Genomic DNA, 19968 nt, shown 5'->3' with positions numbered 1-19968 from the left:
TCTGGCTCAAGGCCAGGGGGCGGCACCCTGATTGTCTGGGTATTACCCACCTAACTTGTTTTATTGGAGAATATTAATCAATGCCTAACAGGTCTTGGGGATGAATAGGACCTCTGGAAATGCAGCCTAAGGCTGGAGCAGAAATGGTCTGCTAGCAAACGCTACTGAAGAAGACATTATGAATCATATTGTGTCTTCCCACTCGGATCTAGCCACTTAAGGAACTGTATCCAGGGGACCCCAGGACCTTGGACAGCAGTTAGAGTCCAAGCCTGGGTGCAGAAGTTGGGGTGCTGCGTCTTTAATTCCTCGAAAATCCAAAGGAAAAGTACAAATGAATAATAAGGTAGAATGACATGAAAGCCCATTCCTTCCCCTTGAGAGCAGCTGCCCACCCCCCACGCCACTAGCTGATAATGGCCACCCCTCATCAAATATTTATCCCAGCCCTTGCAGTCCTCCATCAGCCTCCAGCATCGTGCCAGGGATGGAATTTGATTATTAAAAATGGTCAGGAGTGAGGCCGGCAGACTACAAAGTGCCTGGGATGGAAAAGGGGGGGACATCAAAGTCCCATATTCTTCCTTAAAGGTCGTCTCTGGAAGCATGGGCCTTCTGTGAGGCAATGAATGCAGGCGTTCAAGGACGGGGTTCCTGTGGGCCTCCCAGCCTCTGGGGTGGCTCTTGCTCCTTTCCTTCCTCACTGCTGGGCCAGAAGGAAGCTGAGCCCAAGCCCTGGGCCAAGAAGCCTGGCTCCAAGCCACGGGTTTATGAAAAACAAGAACTATTCTGCCCCACTCAGACACGTGACTGCCTTCACTTTTGAGGGGGGCCCTGGCATTTCATTAGTGCCCTGTGTGAAGCCTGCCCTTTGCAAAGCAGAAAACGAAGAGAAGAAAGCAAGCATGGAAGCAGACTCAAACAATCTTCTGGTGTCCGGAGCTTCTGATGTCTCTTTGTGTCTTCACTCATTACAAGGGTGGAAGGGCCTGACAGGCCAGAAATCACGCCTGGTCTTTATACTTTAATGGACCCTAGGGACCAATTAACCACACTGAGCACCAAGGGGCAAAGCACTTTTTCAAGGAAGAGGAGGGATCTCTTATATTATTGCTTCTTTTTTCCCTCTTTCCCCAAATAAAAGACAAATACCATGTCAACAGCTTCTTAGGAGCGATCCTTTATTTTCTGAAAGTCCCAACACTGACCCACTTATCAAAACATGACAGATGCCCCCATCCACTAACAGTAGCCTTTTCTCTCCCACAAATCCCCGGAGCCTTGAGCGGCGGCAGCTTGGTCCAGGCGGTGGCCTCAAAACCTGCCCTCTACGCCCAGCAGCTGCACCGCGGCCTCCTGCACCGCCTGGTGCACGTGCCGGACCTCTCTCTGGGACAGGGTCCGCTCCATGTGGCGGTACGTGATGCGGTAGCAGTGGCTGGTCTTGTGTGTCCTGGGGAGCGAAAGAGAAAGGCAGGTGAGTGAGGGACAGGCGTGCCTGCTGCCTGCAGGAGCCGTGCTGGCAGCCCCGAGCAGGCCGACCCCAGTGGGGAGCTGAGGATCGGATCCGGGTGGTAGGGAGACATCACTCGCCACAACAGCCTGCACCTCTTGTGTGCAGCGTGGGAAGTGGTGTTAGGGGAACACGGACCTGAACAAACAAGTTCCCGCCGGCCCAGATGCACTCAAGTCCCCAGGGGAAGGGCACTTCTTAGGGGTCTTCGAGCCCTGGAGATTATGGACCAGCAATTGGGATGCAGGGTCTGGCTTCTGGGTTTTCCGTCGGCTCCCCAGGGGACTCTGAGAAGCAGACAGGGTGAGGAGCCAAGGCTGGTATGCCTCCACCCTTCTCACAGCACAGGAAACAATCATGTGTGGAAGGCACACTGGGGTCCCAAGGCCAGGACCGTCCCCGAAGGCTGAGCGAGATCACTCTCTTCACACCCCTGTGGGCCACGGAAAGCATACAGTGCCAGACAGACATGCTTCCAAGGACCAGGTGGTGGAGACTTTTGAAGAACTTGGTCTCCACAGAGGCACGTGACAAGCCACAGATGCTCTGAGGACAAGAGGCTTTCTCCACAGGCCTCTGTGCTGCAGACGCAGTACTGCTGGAAGGACAAGGCCTGCCCTGCTGGGGCCCTTAAGAGACTGTCCACTGCAGAAGGACAGCCCAACGGCTGATTGCACTGAGCCCTGCACTAGGCCTCTGGTGGCTGCGGAAGCCCCCGCCCGGCCTCCCCCGGGTACAGAACACAGGCTTTTCTTCCAACCTGATGTCACCAAGAAAGGACACGGCAACATCCCGAGTGTCTGAGAGATGGAAGGTTCTGGAAGAGGAGCAATGAGTTAAGGAGGGAGAAGGAGGGTGGAGGAGTTATAGATGCCAGAAGGTGATGCAAACATTTATGAGAACAAGTGCGGCCTCACGATCTGGGGGCCAGATTGTCAGTGACGTGGGGACCGTGGAAGGGCGCGATGGTTTCCTGTGTGTGCGGGGAGGGTGCACGGAGCCCTGCAAGAGGATCCTGTGCCAGCCCTTCTAATTCCCTGCCTGAGGGAGGGACACAGAGGCCCCTTCTGAGCACAGGGTCCTAGCACTGGCCCCTCCATCTCTGGGCCTCCATACACCTTTCCTGGTCTCTGTTCCTTCTCTGTTGAAAGAGCTAACAGCATAGCGCCTTACTCCACCAAGCTCTCCAAACGGTTGTAGAGACTTATCTAGAAAGTGACAGGGCTCTGCAAATTATGAAGTGCTATACGAGTGTGAGGCCAGAGGATCCTGGTGGCAACTATTAATTAGTACACGTTCTCGTCAGTTCACTCTGGCGTCTCTTACTTAGCTTAAGAGTTGGTAATATGGCTGCTCGACAAGCCGAGATTTCCAACCCAAGATGAATGGGAAAAATTTATCATCTTGCTTCTATGTGCTTTGGAGAAGGCCCCCATCAGGATTCGTGGGATTCAAACAGCTTTTAGAAAACATTTCGATGAGTGACGCATAAATGAATCACAAACATATGGATTAATTTTATAAATTGAGAGAAATAAAATTGGCAGAATATTTGACGGTAATTCAGTAGATTCAGCTGAAAATCAAGCAGTTTTGCCTTTTCCTTACATTACTGGTGAGAGAGAGAAGATTTACTTTTATTTGTTTTCTAGGAACTTCCTTTTTTTTTTTTTTTTAAGATTTCATTTATTTATTTGAGAGAGAGAGAGAGAAAGAGAGAGAGAGAGAGCACACATGAGCCAGGGGAGGAGCAGAGAGAGAGGGACAAGCAGACTCTATGCGGAGTGCAGAGCCCGATGCAAAGCTGGATTCCTGACCCTGAGATCACAACCTGAGCTGAAATCAAGAGTTAGATGCTTAACTGACTGAGCTGCCCGGGTGGCCCTCTGTTTTCTAGGGACTTCTTTTTGGAGCTTTTAGTTGTTGGGACACACTCCTGCCCTCCTTGTGCTTGCTGGAGAACTGGAAGAAGTGGAGTTGGTGTTGGTCATGAGTTTCCTCAGCCTTGAGGAGCGGGCTCTCCACAAGAACCATGGAGTCACAGAGAAGAGGGATCTTGTGGCTTATCACTGAGTAGGTATGAAGACAGACTCTCTCAAAGGAGGGATGCCCTCAGTGCCAACTCCAAGTATGCAAATTAGAGATCCCATGATTCTTTTGTACCACCCAATGTGGACCTTTTTAGTCAGAAACTTCCCAGTCTTATATCTGCCATGACCCTCACTATATCTCAGTAACAGCAGCAGGAAACATTTCTGTAGTGAGTCTTGCATACTGGGCACCATTCCAAGCCCTCTGGAAGTGTTCACTCCTAGAAGCATCCAAAACCCACAGAGTACATAGCATTACTGTCCTTGTTTATAGTAATGAGGAAACTGAGGCATGGAGTTCAAAGTAACTCGCCCAACTTGAAACAACTACTAAGTGGCAGGGCTGGGTTTGAAACCAGGCAATGTGGCAGTAATGTAGATGGTAGAGCCACTGTGGAAAACAGTCTGGTGGTACCTCAAAGGGTTAAACAGAGAATGACCCTACAACCCAGCCACTCCACTGCTAGGCATATACCCAAAAGAACTGAAAGCACGTGTTCAAACAAATACTTGTATGAGAATTTTCACAGCAGCTCCACTTAAAACAGTCAAACAGGGGATGTGGCCATCAGTGGATGAATGGATACACAAAATATGGTATATCCACACCGTGGAGTATTATCCAGTCCTTAAAGGAATGAAGTGCTGACACCTGCTACAGTGTGGATAAACCTCCAAAAGCAGGCCAAGTGAAAGAAGCCAGGTATAGCAGACCACGTACTGCATCATTTCATCCACATGAAACATCCGGAAGAGGGCAATTCATACAGACGAAAGCAGACTGGTGGTTTCCAGAGGGTGGGGGAAGGGAATATGGGCATAAACAGCTTAATAAATTAGTAAAGGGGCCGGGAGGCTAGAAGGGGAGCCTAGAAGGAGGAGCCCTACCACTGAATGTCAGTTACAGGAAGAAGTGACAACCACAGACTCCAACAGAAGTGTCCGTTATTACAGACCCCAGCAGAAGGGTCTCGCCAGTAAACAGTCATCAGTGACAGGCCCCCACGGGCAAAGATTTACATCACATCTCCTTCAAGGGACCCACCACCTGCGGGTCAGAAAAACTCGGCGAGTGAGAAACCGTCATCACCCCAAACTCTCACTTCTCTCCAATGGACTTTTTCCAAAACGACCCCGCTCAACTCCTCCTTCTTCCCCATAAAGAAGAGGATGAATGGGACAAATTTATCCCTCTCAAGTTCTCCTTCTTCTCTTTCATTTGTGGGACTTGCCTATGGTTGTGTCATAGCCGGCTTGTTCTGGACTATAATTCTCTTTTATTCCCAAATAAACACACGGTTTGCTGGGAAGATCACTGGCCATTTTGAGGTGAACAGTGGGTATGAGGCTTTGTTCTGGGGTGAAGGAAATGCTTTGGAACTAGGTAGGTAGTGTGATTGCCTAGCACTGAGAATGTACTAAATGCCCCTGAACCGCCCACTTTAAAAATGGTTAATTTTCACCTCATTACAAACACACACAATCTAGGGAATTTGGTTTTAGAGCCCAAGTATTAAGTACCATGCCTCGTGCTCCAGCATATTCCTTCTCTCTTCCTGTCCCACCCCCAGCCTCTTCCTTCTACCCCAACTTCCCCTAAGAAATGACAGGGTTTGCAAGCTATTGAGAAGGGTAATGTCTTTAATCCTCCTGCTCAAGGACGAGATGGCGTGAGCCGTCTTCCTTTCTAGCTCTGCCCTGTGACTAACGGAGGGCACAAGCCACACATGAGGCATAACTGAGAAGCCCTGGGACAGAGACTGTTTTTAATAAAGGCCTTTCCTGCTTAAGGAGCCCTATAAAAGGCAGGCTGCAAAGCCAAGGAACTGTGGGGGATCCAGAGAGCTGCGGGAAGAGCATGGGATTGGGGCGCGGGGGTGGGTGTTGCAGCAGCAGCTCCTGTCCACCCTCCACCCCACCCAGCGGGCTGGGCATTGGGAAGCTGTCGCCCCCCGCCCTCCAGTCTCCCACGGGCACAACCTTCAGGACGAAAAAATTTCCCTGGAGGAGAGAAGAGACTATATGGACAATTGTAGTTTTCAAGGTAAACACAAGTTCTCTCTTATGTACTCGAATGGCTTCTACTTGTCGGCAAAATAAATGAGAAGACCCATGAATGAGTTTGAGAGGGCAAATCTCACTAAAGGGAGTTTAAAGAAAGAGTCCGAACATTCTTTTTGGTGCTGGGATTTCACTGCGTTGGGATATTGGCAAAAATGAGCTGGTCGCTGGCTGGAGCTTGAATTTTTAACAGAGATTGAGAACATTTGAGCTTCAAGGGGTTATCACTGGTCTCCTCACAGATTCCTTTAGTCTGTCCACAAACAGCGTGCTCTAGGCACTGAACTGGACAGAGATAAGCAAGTGAGGAAAATCCTGACCCAACCAGCTCACATCCTGGGACTGGTGGTCTGCCAAGGTCCTTCTGTCACCAGAGAGGAGCCCAATGGAGAACCATTTCCCTCAAGGCCGTGAGGAGCCTGGTGCTTGCCGTGTGAGATCAGCTATGCCGCACTCCCCACCTCACATGCTCCTTTAGCAAACGATTCTTCCCTCTGGCACTTTGTTGTGAGCATTTCTGTGGTGAACATACAAGGTGTGGGAGGCAGGAGACCTAGCTCCCAGTCAAGCCCCAGCAATGTCTATGTGGCCTCTCCAGTGAGAGGCCCGGACTGAATGGGCCTGACGCTCCTTCAGGGTCTAACTTTCCAAGAGTTAGTGCAGAGAACAGAGGAGTTTCTAGAGTAAGTGCACATGTGGAGGAAATGAGCCAGCCAGCGAGCAGTATGTGTGAGTCTGGATGGAATGAAAGAGCAGGGGGCACCGATCTGGGGCAATTTCCAGATAGGCTGACGTGTGGACACAAGATGCATTAGTGATATTAGTGATCAAAGCAAGAGGGAAGGAAGTTGGCTTAATGGGTTGGATTATGGCTTGAAAGAGCCCACTAAGAAAGTCTCCCTGTAGAAGGTAGACCTCGAATTGTAATAGACACTCTGGACACCTTTTAGCCTCTCTTCACGAACAACCCTCCCCCCAACTCCCACCCAATACTCTCCAGAACGAAGAGGTTAGCCTTTCTCATTCTTAGAACAGTAGGTCTTAGGCCCAAGGCTCCCTGGTAGGCCATTTGGAGCGGGGCCCTCCCCCCAGTTCCTATCCAGCCAGCATCAGAGTTGTCTCTCACTGCTGTCGCTGCTGTGGTTCTTCCCAGAGGGATTTCTGTTCCTGGGAGTCAGTCATAAGAAACCAAACCAGATGGTTCCTCTGACAGTTACTGCCTTGGGAAAGACAACTCCAATCCAGGCCTTGATGGAGGGAGAGTCAGAGCCAGGGAAAAAGGGACTTGCTGGGTGCAGCTTGAGTAGAGTAGCTTTCAAACCTGCCTTCCCCACCTACCACCCCGGCTCCCAGTCAGCTTGCATGTTGGCAACTCGAGAGCTCCTCAGAGACACACATTTTGCCGGCAAGAAATGCTTTTTCATATCAAACACTTGTCAAGTCCTCAGGGAAGTTTCAAAGCACCCCCAGGGTTTTATTCACATCAATCCCTGTAATTTCTCCTGGTACTTCCCAATGAGGGTCTCACGCCAAGCTCCTCAGGAGGAAGGAGTTCATGCTCACGCCTCCTGGGGAGTGGGGCCCATGTTCTTGGTTTCCACATGCATGCACATAGGAAAATAATTGCTTTGGGGAAATCATCTAATAGAATCTTTTATGGAGAGGCCCAAGACAGAGACTAACCAGTGCCGTGAGTTCTCCGCTAGAGGAACTCGGGCCAATTCTTAATCTGATTCAGGTTCTCATTCCAAGATACAGATAATGAACTCAGGGTTTTTTGAAGAAACTGCATGAAAATAATACATGTTAAGGGTTTAGCATAGTTTAGACTTAGAGTTACTGATTGGTATTATTATTTATGTAACTGAAGATTATAGAGCCTCTACTCTGGGCCACACAGAAAGACCTCAGATGAATTATTGGAGCTTCAACACCCCATCTGTAAAAAAGGGTCCCTACTTGGATACATGCTACAACACAGAGGGAACTGAAGGCATCATAGTAACTGAAACAAGCCAGACACAAAAGATCAATCATAGAACTCCACTTATATAAGGTCTCTAGAGTTGTGAAAACTCACAGAGACAGGAAGTTGAAGGGTGGTTGCCAGGGACTGGGGGAGGGAAGAGGAGGAGTTAGTGTTGAATGGGGATAGAGTTTGGGTCTGGGAAGATAAAGAAGACCTGGAGATGGACGGTGGTGATAGTTGTACAGAAGTGTCAATGTGCCTAATGCCCCAGAACTGTACACTTAAAATGGTGAAAAAGGTCAATGTTATGTATATTTTATTAAAATAAAAAAAAATTTTGAGGAGGGTTGACCCAAATAACCTAGTTCACTATTACTAGAAATGTAGGTTGGGAATTCACATTTATATTAAAAACAAATAAACAGAAGACAAGAACAAGCCCCCATCCCCCGATTATTGCTATCCATGTGGCAGGACTGTTGCAAGGGTGTAACATGGTTGGTCTCTGTCCTCCCAAATGGTTCATTTTGATTTTGTTAATCTAGCTACTAAGCTGCTCTGCATTTCACACAAATGAATTTTTATGATATCCTGCTCATAAAGCTACAACAAGGTTTGACCACATTTGAATAATTCTCATCAACTATTCCATAGTTTTCCAAACCATCCTCACACACTTCTAACCAGCTTGGAGTAATGGCTCATTTTGCACAGATTTCCAAAGCTCTGTGCTTTTTGGTTGTGTGGAAAATTTGGAAGAGGTTTTATTTTTCTCCCTGGCTTAGTCTGCCAAGCCAAAGTCAACAGAGCTAACTTTAACTCTCTACTGTTACATGGCAGCTTCCCAAATGTGTTGACACTTTGGTGGATGAGTCAGGTTACAAAACAGAAGATTTGTGGTAGGTGAAGTGCTACATTTCCAACTCAATCAATTGATCAGTAATTATTTATCCTGTGCTGAGGCAGACATTGTGGGAGATACAAAATACGAATTGCTTGATCAATATATCAATATATCAATCAATATTCATAGAGTGGCTTCTCTGTGCACAACTCAGTGGCAGTGTTAGAGGGAAGAAGTATCCCAAAATAATACAAAAAGAAGGATTAGGCTAGATTACCATCTATTTGGGGTTTAAGACATTTATACATGGAAATACACCAACAGGACAAAGCTATTCATGCTAAATGTTAAATGAATGACACGGACTGTAAATGGCTTAGCAGTGAGAAAGATTGGGAGGGGAGATGAGATTAGATTTAGATCTTAAAGTATGATTAGGATTTTTGCAGGTGAAGGCCAAGGGGTGCATCCAGCTGGCAAAATGACACAAGTACTGGCCGGGAGGCGCTCAGTATCTTTTTCCTCTTCCTGAATTTCAATGCGGAATTGCTGAGTGTATGTTTCAGGGACAAATGGTCCAGGGAAGAGGTGTGCAGAGGATGCATGATCTGCTGGGAGAAGGCTACAATCACAGCAGGAAGCCAGCTTTGGTCACAGCATGTACAGGAAGTGACTGACCCTGTATAGGGAAGGGTCATTTCTGCAAAGGCACAGACAGAAGCACCGACATGCATGGACAGATTGAGGAGAGGTGAGTAGTTCAGAGTGGCTGGTATGGGTCTACACCTTTCTATAGTACAGAACTCGTAGGGGAGGAGGCTGCAGAGTGGGTGGGGATTATAGAGGAGGGCCTCATGTTCTGGTTCAGAAGCCTCAAGTGAAAATGCATCATTAAGCAATCAACCAAAACAACAAAGTCCAGGATCATGTCTCTAATATCTTAACTGCTCTGGGCAGTTTTATTGTATCTAGAGTCTGGCCCTCAGCGAACTTCAAATCTTACTCCCCCAAAACAATAGAGGATTGCTCAGATATTATGGTTTACCATGTCACCGATCTGATAGTAACAGCCACCCAACCAAGGGGGTATGCTACAGATCTATCCTCAATCCCATATTTATAAGTAGAATTACTCATAACTGTGTTACGCTGTATAGATAAATTTCTTTAGTGAGTAATGGATGAAATGTGCTAATTACTTTAAGAAAGACTCAGTGTCTAACTATGAAGGAAGTATTAGGAAAGAGAAATTTATATACATTTCTAGTGACTTAGAGTTATTTTGCAAACGTTTTTGAGGAGGGAGTCTCTGGGTCTAACTAACAGTACTATGTCTTGACAAATAGTGAGTGGGAGGTTGAGGGAGAGAGTGACAAAATAGGGACTTGGCTGTTAGGATGAGCTTCTTCTATCCATAGTATTCTAGGCTGGAGTACAGCAGTGATATCTTGGTTAAGGATTCATCACACAAGCAACGTATTTTATGGAATCACAGAATCCAAGATATGGGACTGTAAAGATTTTCTGGCCCATGCTTGAGCACTTTCTAAAAAGCCTTCTGCTGGATTACTTCTGGGGATGCCCATTTCAGGCTTTCCCAGTGCAGGTTGAGAGCGAGATTCCCTTTACATTAAGCTGACAAGTGCGTCCTATGTTTCTCTTGACTGGTGCTGGATTCTGTCCCACAACAGCCCTGGCAGGGACTCCCAGGACGATTGGTAGTCAGCGTTGGAGGCAGCACATATAATGTTGGACATCATTGTCTTTGAGATTAAATGTCTGTCTATACATCTGCCCACCCATCCATCCATCCAACAGATGAAGTGACTATCCAATATATGTCATGCATTTTGCCAGGTATAAGGACCTAATGGTAGAATAAAACAAAACGAAACAGACATGAGCTCATGAAGCTCACAGTCTAGCATAAAATATAGGCATTAATCAAAGAATTAGAAAGAAATATAAACTGCTACTACCCTACTGGGCTTGAAGAAGAGGTACATGGAGCCATGAGGCTACATAAAAGGGCAATTAACTTAAATGGGTAGATCAGAGTGGTGTCCTGTGCAAGTGTCAGTGAACAACTCAGAAGTTGCTGGAATGTTTGTGTGCACTCCTTTATAGTCATACCACAGTTATGGACGTCCCTAATGGATTTATTTTTACCATCTAGAGAAGGACATGATTATCCCAGACCATCTATTCCCCTGAAGAGCTAACATGAGGAAACCAAACCAACAGATATGTGTCCTAGAACCTGTAACACCTATATGAAAACTATGTTTAAATTCCAAATATTGATAAAATTAAAGAAAGCTCTGGGCTTTGCCATCAGACAATCTTTGTAAAATTGAAATACTTTGTTACTAGCAACAGTGGCAACAATAAGAAAGATTAACAATTATAAAGTGATGCAGCTTCCAGAGCCTTAGATGCACATGGTTTTATAGTACATGGTTTTATAGTTTTATTGGTTGAGACCCACACGGCAATCCTGATAGGTGGTCACCTCCTTCTGCAGAGCCAGGTGCAGGCCCAGACAGATGCAGTGACTTAGTGAAGGCCACGGCCAGAATATGTGGGGACTCACTTCCTTTTCATTCAGGTCTGCTCATCTTTTTGTTGTAGGCACACTTTGTTCAGCCTGTTAATGTCTGCTGCAGGCACCAGTACCTTTATTTTTAAGATTTATTTATTTATTTGAGACAGAAAAAGAAAGAGAGAGAGAGAAGGAAAGAGAGGCAGTGCATGAGTGGAGGTGAGGAGCAGAGAGAGAGGGAGAGACAGAATCTCAAGCAGACTCTGCACTGAGCATGGGTGCCCAATAGGATGCGCGATCTCATGACCCTGAGATCATGGCTGAGCCGAGATCAACAGCTGGATTCTCAACTGACTGAGCCACCCAGGTGCTCCACCATTAACTATTTTTAACCAGGGATATCCCAGTAACGAGTATTATTTACCAATTATATTATAGGATGCTTTTAGAAATATGACTAGGACTTCATCACAAAACAGGGAAAGAATAAATTCATTAATAAATATTACTTAGCAGAGAAAGTGTAGGAAGTATAAAGAAAGCAAGGGTGAAAGAAGAAAGGAAAAAAACATTTTATTTTATTTTTTTTAGAGAGAGAAAGCAGGGATGGGATGGAGGGGCAGAGAGAGAGAGAAGGAGAGTGAATCCTAAGCAGGTTCCATGCTCAGCACAGAGCTGAACACAGGGCTCAAACTCACAGCCCTGAGCTTATGATCTGGCCTGAAATCAAGAGTCAGATACTTAACTGACTGAGCCACTCCGGGGGGCCCCAAGAAAAAAACATTTGAAAGGGAAGAGTGATCTACTATGTACTCCGTGCTAGGCACTTTCATGTTTCATTTTACCGTCATCATTCACAGAAAATACAGGGGGAAAAAGAAAAACAAACAAAGCCAGAATAAGAGAGTATATGAAATTGACGAGGCCAGTCAAACCTGGAGAACACAGAACCCAGACCTGCAGGTTGCGTTTGAACTAGTGGAGATAATAAACTTGCTTTAGCACTTGCAAACCAAATTAAAAGAAAACTTTATCCATTCCATATTTCATAGTGCCTGAGAGAAGACTGCAGTTCTTTAGGGAAGCAAAACTTACCCCAACATAATATTCTAAAAGAAATTTCTCAGGTTGGGCTTCCCACAGGGAACTTCTCATTAATAATGGCTATGTTTTATCGGTCACTTAGTATGTCTACATGCATTATCCTATGTAATTCTTGTCACAGTCCTATCATAATGGGAATTATTTATCCTATTTTGCAGGTGAGAAAACTATAGCTCAGAGAGGTTAAAAGTGACTTGCCCAGGTCACTCAAACAGTAGGTAAGACATAGGATTACAACTGAAATAATCCAAATGCTTCCAAAGCTATGCTTTTAATCCTGTTTGGGGATACTGACTGCTATTAGTGGCCAGTGTCTCACTATTTTCAAGGCAGTAGTGAGTTTCATAAGGCTGTTCCCTTGATGAAACTTGAAGGAATAGCCCTAAAATGTACTTCCACAAAATAGCAATTTTGCTTCAGGCAAGGGAAGTGGGTTGGTTCAACATAGCTTTTTTGGTGGCCTAGATATCTTTGCCACTTGGATAAATCCAGTGACCTCTACAGGTCTCCCCTCTTCCTCAATAAAACAGAAGCTATGCTATTTGTTCTTAACTAGTCCCTCAGTTAGGAAAAAACTGAAGTCATGTGAAAAAAGCACTGTCAGCAACTTTGAAGAAAGTACTAATAGAGTCAGAGTCAGAGTCCGTAAACCATTTTAAAATATTATTGAATTACAGTTATCCATTTTCCAACTCACTGAAAACAAGTATTTTCTTTTTGGTATTTTCTTACTTCAAAAAAAAAAAATAAAGATATCAAGCTCACATTTCTGGTGTACTGTGGGGAAACATAGTCTTCTGAAGTTGAATCTGTCCATAATAAATAATTAGGCAAGATTTGATAAGGCTGCCCCTGGGTTACTTTCAAAGGAAAAATATCAAGACACCTCAATTGTGGACTCACAGGGCAATGTGACACATTGTCATGCTCATGCCTTGAAGAAAGTACTAGTGTGGGCTAACATCTTTAGGTTCCCTCCTTTCATACTTCATGCTGAGTTTTTCTTCTTTCTGGACAAAGGAATGAGTGCAGGGTTGGACAGTGTGTGTTTTGGACAGATTGCTGGAACAGGTGACCAAAGAATATGTCTGTTGGGGCACCTGGGTGGCTCAGTGGGTTAAGCCGCTGCCTTCGGCTCAGGTCATGATCTCGGGGTCCCGGGATCGAGTCCCGCATCGGGCTTTCTGCTCGGCAGAGAGCCTGCTTCCTCCTCTCTCTCTCTCTCTCTCTGCCTGCCTCTCTGACTACTTGTGATTTCTCTCTGTCAAATAAATAAATAAAATCTTAAAAAAAAAGTGCTTAAAAAAAAGAATATGTCTGTCTCTTCCATGTATGCCAACTAGCTCAGAATAAGATAGTAGTGAGCTAGGAAGGTTCCAGAATGATGGCAGAATAAAATAAAGATCCTACTGCTATATACTCCCAGATGTGTTGGATAACATACAAAGACATTGGCTTTGAAAAGAAGTAGATAGCTAAATAGATCATATGAAAGCAAGTGAAAATCTCCAGGTACAAAAAATAAAGGAAAAAAAAAACCCTGTGCAATAGTAAGTGCCTAATGCTTCAGTTGCCTAGAGCAAAGAGAAGTATCAGTTATTGTAACCTGAAGTTTATATTTTAATGTCCACATGGGAACAGAGATGAAGGCTTTTGTCCACATGAAGCAAGAAGGTGGATTCCTGCACAAAGCTGGTACAACCAAATAAAATAGTAGACTAAGGAGAAAAATACATCCTTGGCACAAAGAAGAGCAAAGGAATCTTGTCTCTGCTTAGATTCTGAGAACAATGTAAAGGAGTCTACCCTGAGAATCACAATCCCAGTGTCACAAGAGGCTTTTGGATCCAAAACATACAATTCCTCAGATCTTCAAGCTGAGGAATCAATATAAAATTGGTCCTGGAATGGTGCTACTCTAGGATACCTGGCAGAGGAAAATGCAGAACACTCTGGAGAGAAGGTTAGCTACATGGGATCACTTCAGGAAAAGCTCCAAAGAACACAACCTCACAGCCAAAAACTACAGAGCACATGAGGAAATAACCCATGATATGCCTGAGTCATTAGATAAAAAACACATGATTAGTACCCCAAGAATTTCAGACACAAAAACAACCAGAGAAGTGTTTAAAATGCTTAAAAGTGGATTTAAACATTTTAAAATGCTCCAAAGACATAAAAGAACCATAAGAAAGAACATTAAAAAAAGAGAATAGCAAATCAGAACTAGCCCCACATAAAAAATGCAAGCAACCATGTGAATACTGCCTCTGAAGGCGGCCAATAGTCAGACACCGGTGAGAAACTCAAGGCTGATTTGGTGGCTGTTCCTAGAGATTTGTAATCAGTGGCAAGGTGAATGCCTTAGATCTGAATTGCTAATCCTTTGTAAATAGTAACATCATCTTCTCCAGTGACTCATTCTGTGTCAAAGGCCATACTTCCTGCAGATCCTGTCATTGTCTGTAGTGCAGAACAATCCTTATATGGAGGGGGGGGTACTAACCCAGATACCATCATTTGTCGGGAGTTCCCATCTGCCCCTCAGAATGTGAGGAAGATTCCTTTCTGGAGAGAGAAGTTCCAATGACCTCTAAAAACTTTGAGTACTTGCCAAGTTTTCTGTCAGTGAGATTTAAAAGCCATTTACTTTTGTTTATTTTATATTTAATGAGTTGGTTCATGCAAAAAATGTATAGAAAAATATAGTTATAATTTTAAAATGGGTGGAAAGGTTAAAATGACAGATTAGACACAGCTAAATGAAGAATTAGTAAACTGGAAGACAGGTCTGAGGAGCTATTTAGCAGGCAGCAGAGTGAAGGACAGAAATGGAAGACAGGAGAGAGGGTAAGAAGCATAGGATAGAATATGAGGACCAGAAGAAGACTAGAGAGAGAACAAAGAGAGGCAATATCTGAAAAGGTAACAGCAAGAAACTTCCAGAATTAATGAAATCCTCGGACTCTGGAAGCACAGTAAATTCTGAATGGGGTAAAAGGAAACAAGTCTGCACCAGACACACGGTAATGAAACTGCAGAACACTTAGGACAAAGAGATGACCTTGACAACAACTAGAGGGGAAAAATACAGAACTTACAAAGGAATAATGCAAGAAATGGTCAACTTCTCAATAGCTCTGGAGGTCAGGAGCGAATGGAATAGTACCAACAAAATGTCAACCTGTATCAATTGTACTCAGCTAAACTGTTATTCCAGAAAAATGGCAAAATCAAAACACTTTCAGACAAAGTGAGACAACATGAGAGGTTTACTGCTCAATACCTTACATGAAAGACCTGTGAAAGGTATAATTTAGGAAGGAAACTGAATTCCAAAAGAGAGCAGATCAAAGAAGAGGAATTAGTAATTAGTAATTACTCAGAGAAAGAGTAATAGGATGGCTGAGATCACAACCAGCTAAAAGCTAGGATTCAGATGCCACAGTGTTCGGGGATAGCCCCATCTCAGACAGTAGTCCCAGAATAATTGCTCTAAGTTGTAGTAAGCAGCTCAGAAAGCCGATCTCCCATTCCAACCATCAGTCACAGGCTTCCCAAAGAAGCGATAACTTGCTAAAATACCCCATGAGGCCATACAGCTAAAGAGTTGAGAGCCCATGGTCGGGAGGCACACAGACCTGCTGACAGCACATGCTGGGTGTGATTTCTTTCTGGAAAGTTGCTGGATCTCTGTAAGCCTAATTTTTAACACCTCTTCATGGAGCTACACTATATCTTATAGATGTATGTGTAAAGATTCTAACACAGTGCCTGACACAAAATAAATACCTGATTAAAAAAAAATACCAGTTACTGGGGCACCTGGATGGCTCAGTGGGTTAGGCCTCTGCCTTTGGCTCTGATAGTCATCTCAGGGTCCTGGGATTGAGCCTCGCATCCGGCTCTCTGCTCAGAGGGGAGCCTGCTCCCCCTTCCCCTTCTGCCTGCCTCTCTGCCTACCTGTGATCTGTCTGTCAAATAAATAAAATCTTAAAAACAAAACAAAGCAAAACAAACCACTAGTTACTATAATTAGTATTAGCATTGTAACCTTTGCTAACTAATTTGTTTGGTAAGCAGCACATACATTTATTTAGATTAATAAAAAAGTTATGCGTCCCTAGATTTACAGAAGAAGAGAAAAATAAACAAGAGCATTAAGATTAAAAGAAATTTCTTGGGCCCCAGGTGCTAAGTACTATACCCTCACCATCATGCTGCTCCTGGCCTTTGAGCACCTCAGGCTGCATGATGTCTAAGCAGCTTCCCTGTTAGCATCACCACGGCGCTGGCTGAACCCGGACTACTGGTTTTCATTAAAACTACAGGGGAGTGGCTGGTGAGTCTCTCTGTGAAACGCTGTGTTGACTGCAGTTGATTTGGAAGTTCTAGCCTAGTTGGTTTTGTTTTTGAAAACCACGTTCTGCAGTTACTTCTGGCCACAGGAAAAATCAAAATAGAGCAGAGAGAAAAGACAGATCTGCTGCTCCCTTTTCAAGAGATAAGACAAAGCCATGAAACCTACAAGCGTCTTAACATGGGGAGGTAAGGGGAGGCAAAAGAAAGGCCTGGATGACTGACAGCTCTGTGCCAGAGCCGATCACAGTAACAAATCATTAGAAGATGCTCATTTATCTTAGTCTCTAGGCCTACATATAAGTCTGTGCCAATGGCAGAAACAGCAACTCCCAAAGCACAGACAAGTATCTAAGGAGAAAAGTTGCAGAGGGATCTAGTGTCCTGTTGGCAGACACCGGTGAGAACTCTATAGCTGGAATGGAGGGAGAAGTATAAATTCTGGCCTTCCAGCAAAAATGCCAGAGGGAGCACCCTTTCTCTTTGTTATCAACCAAATAAATTGATGTCCAAAGCAGAGCCCCCTCTGGACATCTGCTTTCTTCAGTGTTTGCAGAAGTGACTTTGATTCATAACGTTTCCATGCAACACATGTACTTTCTCTCTCCTTCTCTCTTACCCTCCCTCTGTCTCAACGTCCCCAAATCAGGCCTGCAGGAAATTCTGGGGGCTGAACTGTTACTTTGTTTTGGGCACTTTTGTTTAAAAAGGACTAAGTATTTTTATAATACACTCTGAGTATCTGATCTTAGATATTTTCAAAACTCTCTTATACAGCATTAATCCCATGGCAACAATAGGGAAACTGAGACCCAGAGGGATTGGGTGACTTGCCCACTTAATGGCTTACCACTGTGTTGCCTGCTTCACCTGCTCTGCTAGTGGGGGCAGAGTCTGCAGGGACCTCTCCAGGACACCCTGCTACCCCTTTCCTAAGATGGGGTTCTGGGTGAGAAAACTGGCGGTGGGGCACCGGGAAACAGCATCAAGAAGTTTGGGGTATCAAGGATATCAAGAAGTTTGGGTTCCTAAGATACTAGCCTTTCCCCTAACCACTCGGGAAATTCTGAGCAAGCACCTAACATCGTTAGGCCTCTGTTCCTTCATACGGACTAGACGGTCACTAAGATTTCTGGCCTCTTCACTCTGAGTCTCTAAATGCTTAGGTCTCTGTCCCAGGCAAGGATGGATGAAAAGCTGGGACCCTGGAGGAAGCACGTTCCTAGGTCAGCATGGCACCGAGCACCTGATCTATGGCACCCTGGCCATGGGAACTGGTTGATTACAAACAAGCAGGTTGTTCGCTGGGAGATCCAGCAGTTTGAGATGCCTGAAGTCAGGCTTTACTATGGTCCTTTTGAGTAAGTAGCTACAAAACTGCTAATTGGATTCAGCAAGTTGCTGAGTCACCATCGGGTAAGATCAAGTTGCTCTGCACAGACTCCAAGTCCCATCCTGTCAGCAGCTGAGAACATTTTCTTTGTGACGAAAAAGAACCAGAGCACGCAAAGACACGCAGTGGATTGGCTTTCACAATTTACGACGCATAATTAAAACCTAACAGACCACGGTTAGAAAGCATCCACCACAACATTATTTTGCCATTTGTCTTTTAATTAAATGTGTCCCATGATTTAGCTCTAACTCGACACAGATCTCTGATGCTTAGAGGGGAGAGAAAACACACAGAGCTCAGAGCACTGACGGATTGGTTATGACATCTTCTTGGAGGAGGAGGGTAGAGAGAAGAAGCTCAAGTGTTTCATATAAATCACGATCTTTCCTTTCTCGGGATCTTTGCACATCACAACGGAGAGATTAAATGAATCTGGCCTTTCACAAAACCACCACTGGGCACACGATGGATTTGGGGAAACCCTGCAAAGAGGAACCAAGGCAGAGCTGGTGGAAGGACTTTTTTTAATCTTTCAGAATGCATAGAGTGATAAGTGGGAGGAATTTACCATTATGCCACAGAAAAGAAACGTTTGCTAGAGCACTGGGGCACAATCCGGGGTGGGAGAAATAATTTTTTAATTGAAGTAAGTCAAGACAGAATCCTTCCCTATGATATTAACGGCTTACCACAAATAAGCAGCAAATGTGGTGCATCTAAGGCCCCCTTGAGGGGGGCATCGAACAAGGGTGCCAGGAATGGGGGTTCTGGGCTGTGAACTGTCTTCCTGAGGGCATCTCAGGGTGGGGGCACTGCATGTCACCCCAGTCTTCCACCAGGCTCACCCCTCGAACCAGAAACAGGCAAGGGAGCATTTATTCATCTGCTTTGTAATTTGGAGTTGGCATGAAGGGAGATACCCCACTTTAGAATCTTCAGAAGGATCCGTGATTGGAATTAGATTTACTAACTCCCTTTTAAAGGATTTCTCACTGGAATGAATGCTGGGGAAGATAGAACTGAAAGCAGTTCACATATGGATCATTCTTAAATTTGCTTTGCTTAATAGGAAAAAGGTGTCAGTTGCATGCTGGGAACTACTGCATTTTTTTTTTTTTTTAAACTCATCCACCATCAAGTGTCCAGGACAGCAGCACCTGATCCCTGGGCTGGAAGATGCCATTTGCCTTGTAAGCGAGAGAACGGAAGCCCAAAGCTATTGGCTGAAGTCACTTCATGGGCCACTCTTCGCTTTCCTTCCCAGGGCGACACCAAAGAGGCTCAACTTCTATGATTTCCCCAAGTAGTTAAAATCACTGAGAGGGTGTGGGATCTTTTATGGAGAGCTGTCTTCCAAAACACCATTTATAAGACAGCGAGTGTCCACACTCTAAACCCAGAAGCAAGGCTGCATAAGGTATTAGAATTCTAGCCTCACTTCTCAAAGTCCCCCTAACTTAAGTTAATGAAGTTGACCTCAGTATGAAAAAGGAAGCCAAAAGTTCTAGGTTTAGTTAATAGGGTGCTTAGCAAAGCAAGATCCAACATGGTGAGGAACACTTCGATACTGTGAGAATGGGCTGACCAAGAGAGATGCTTAGAGATCAGCTGGAAAGTTGAAAGAGAGGCTTTGAATAGCCACCTTTTAAATGATCGTGCCTTCCTTCCCAGGCAAAAATACGAAACTCCTTCCATTCTCTGCCACCAGACCCACACCTCGCCAGCATCACACCATTCTTTTCTCTTTCTCTCCTGTCCCTCCTCCTTCCGAAGGCTTAAACCCAGCAAAACCATGGGCATTCTACGGCCTTCAAATTCTGAGGGGCTTGTCTGACAATGATGTTTTCTCTCTCTTGGATCTGCCACCCTCTGCTCTCTGGGCCTCCCACTAGTATTTAGAGAAGCTCAAGTCCATCTTGAAGAAACTCTCTCGATACGGCTAATCTCTGGCTCTCTTTCATTTCTTGCCTCCCGTCAGAGCCAATGTCTGTGTAAATGCCTCAGGTCGTCTTGCTTGACTCACTTTCCAGTGCACTGTAGTCTTGTCTCATCATGAGGGTTGAGGTGCAGAGGTCTGGTGTGTACTG

General features: G+C 45.1%; 1 protein-coding gene across 5 annotated transcripts in view; it reads right to left on the bottom strand.

Moving 5' to 3' along the window:
- Positions 1–1153: 1153 nt before the first annotated feature.
- FARS2 (phenylalanyl-tRNA synthetase 2, mitochondrial) overlaps positions 1154–19968 on the bottom strand; it is a 522892-nt gene continuing 504077 nt past the window's right edge. For all 5 annotated transcript variants that reach the window (XM_032341009.1, XM_032341010.1, XM_032341013.1 and 2 more), the window contains one exon: positions 1154–1453. In XM_032341009.1, coding sequence (XP_032196900.1) covers positions 1315–1453 — 139 coding nt within the window. In that variant the 3' untranslated portion in view covers positions 1154–1314. The remainder of the gene's footprint in view (positions 1454–19968) is intronic.

This window comes from Mustela erminea, chromosome 4, assembly GCF_009829155.1.
Source record: "Mustela erminea isolate mMusErm1 chromosome 4, mMusErm1.Pri, whole genome shotgun sequence".
Lineage (NCBI taxonomy): Eukaryota > Metazoa > Chordata > Mammalia > Carnivora > Mustelidae > Mustela > Mustela erminea.
This window is presented reverse-complemented; position numbering and strand designations above follow the sequence as displayed.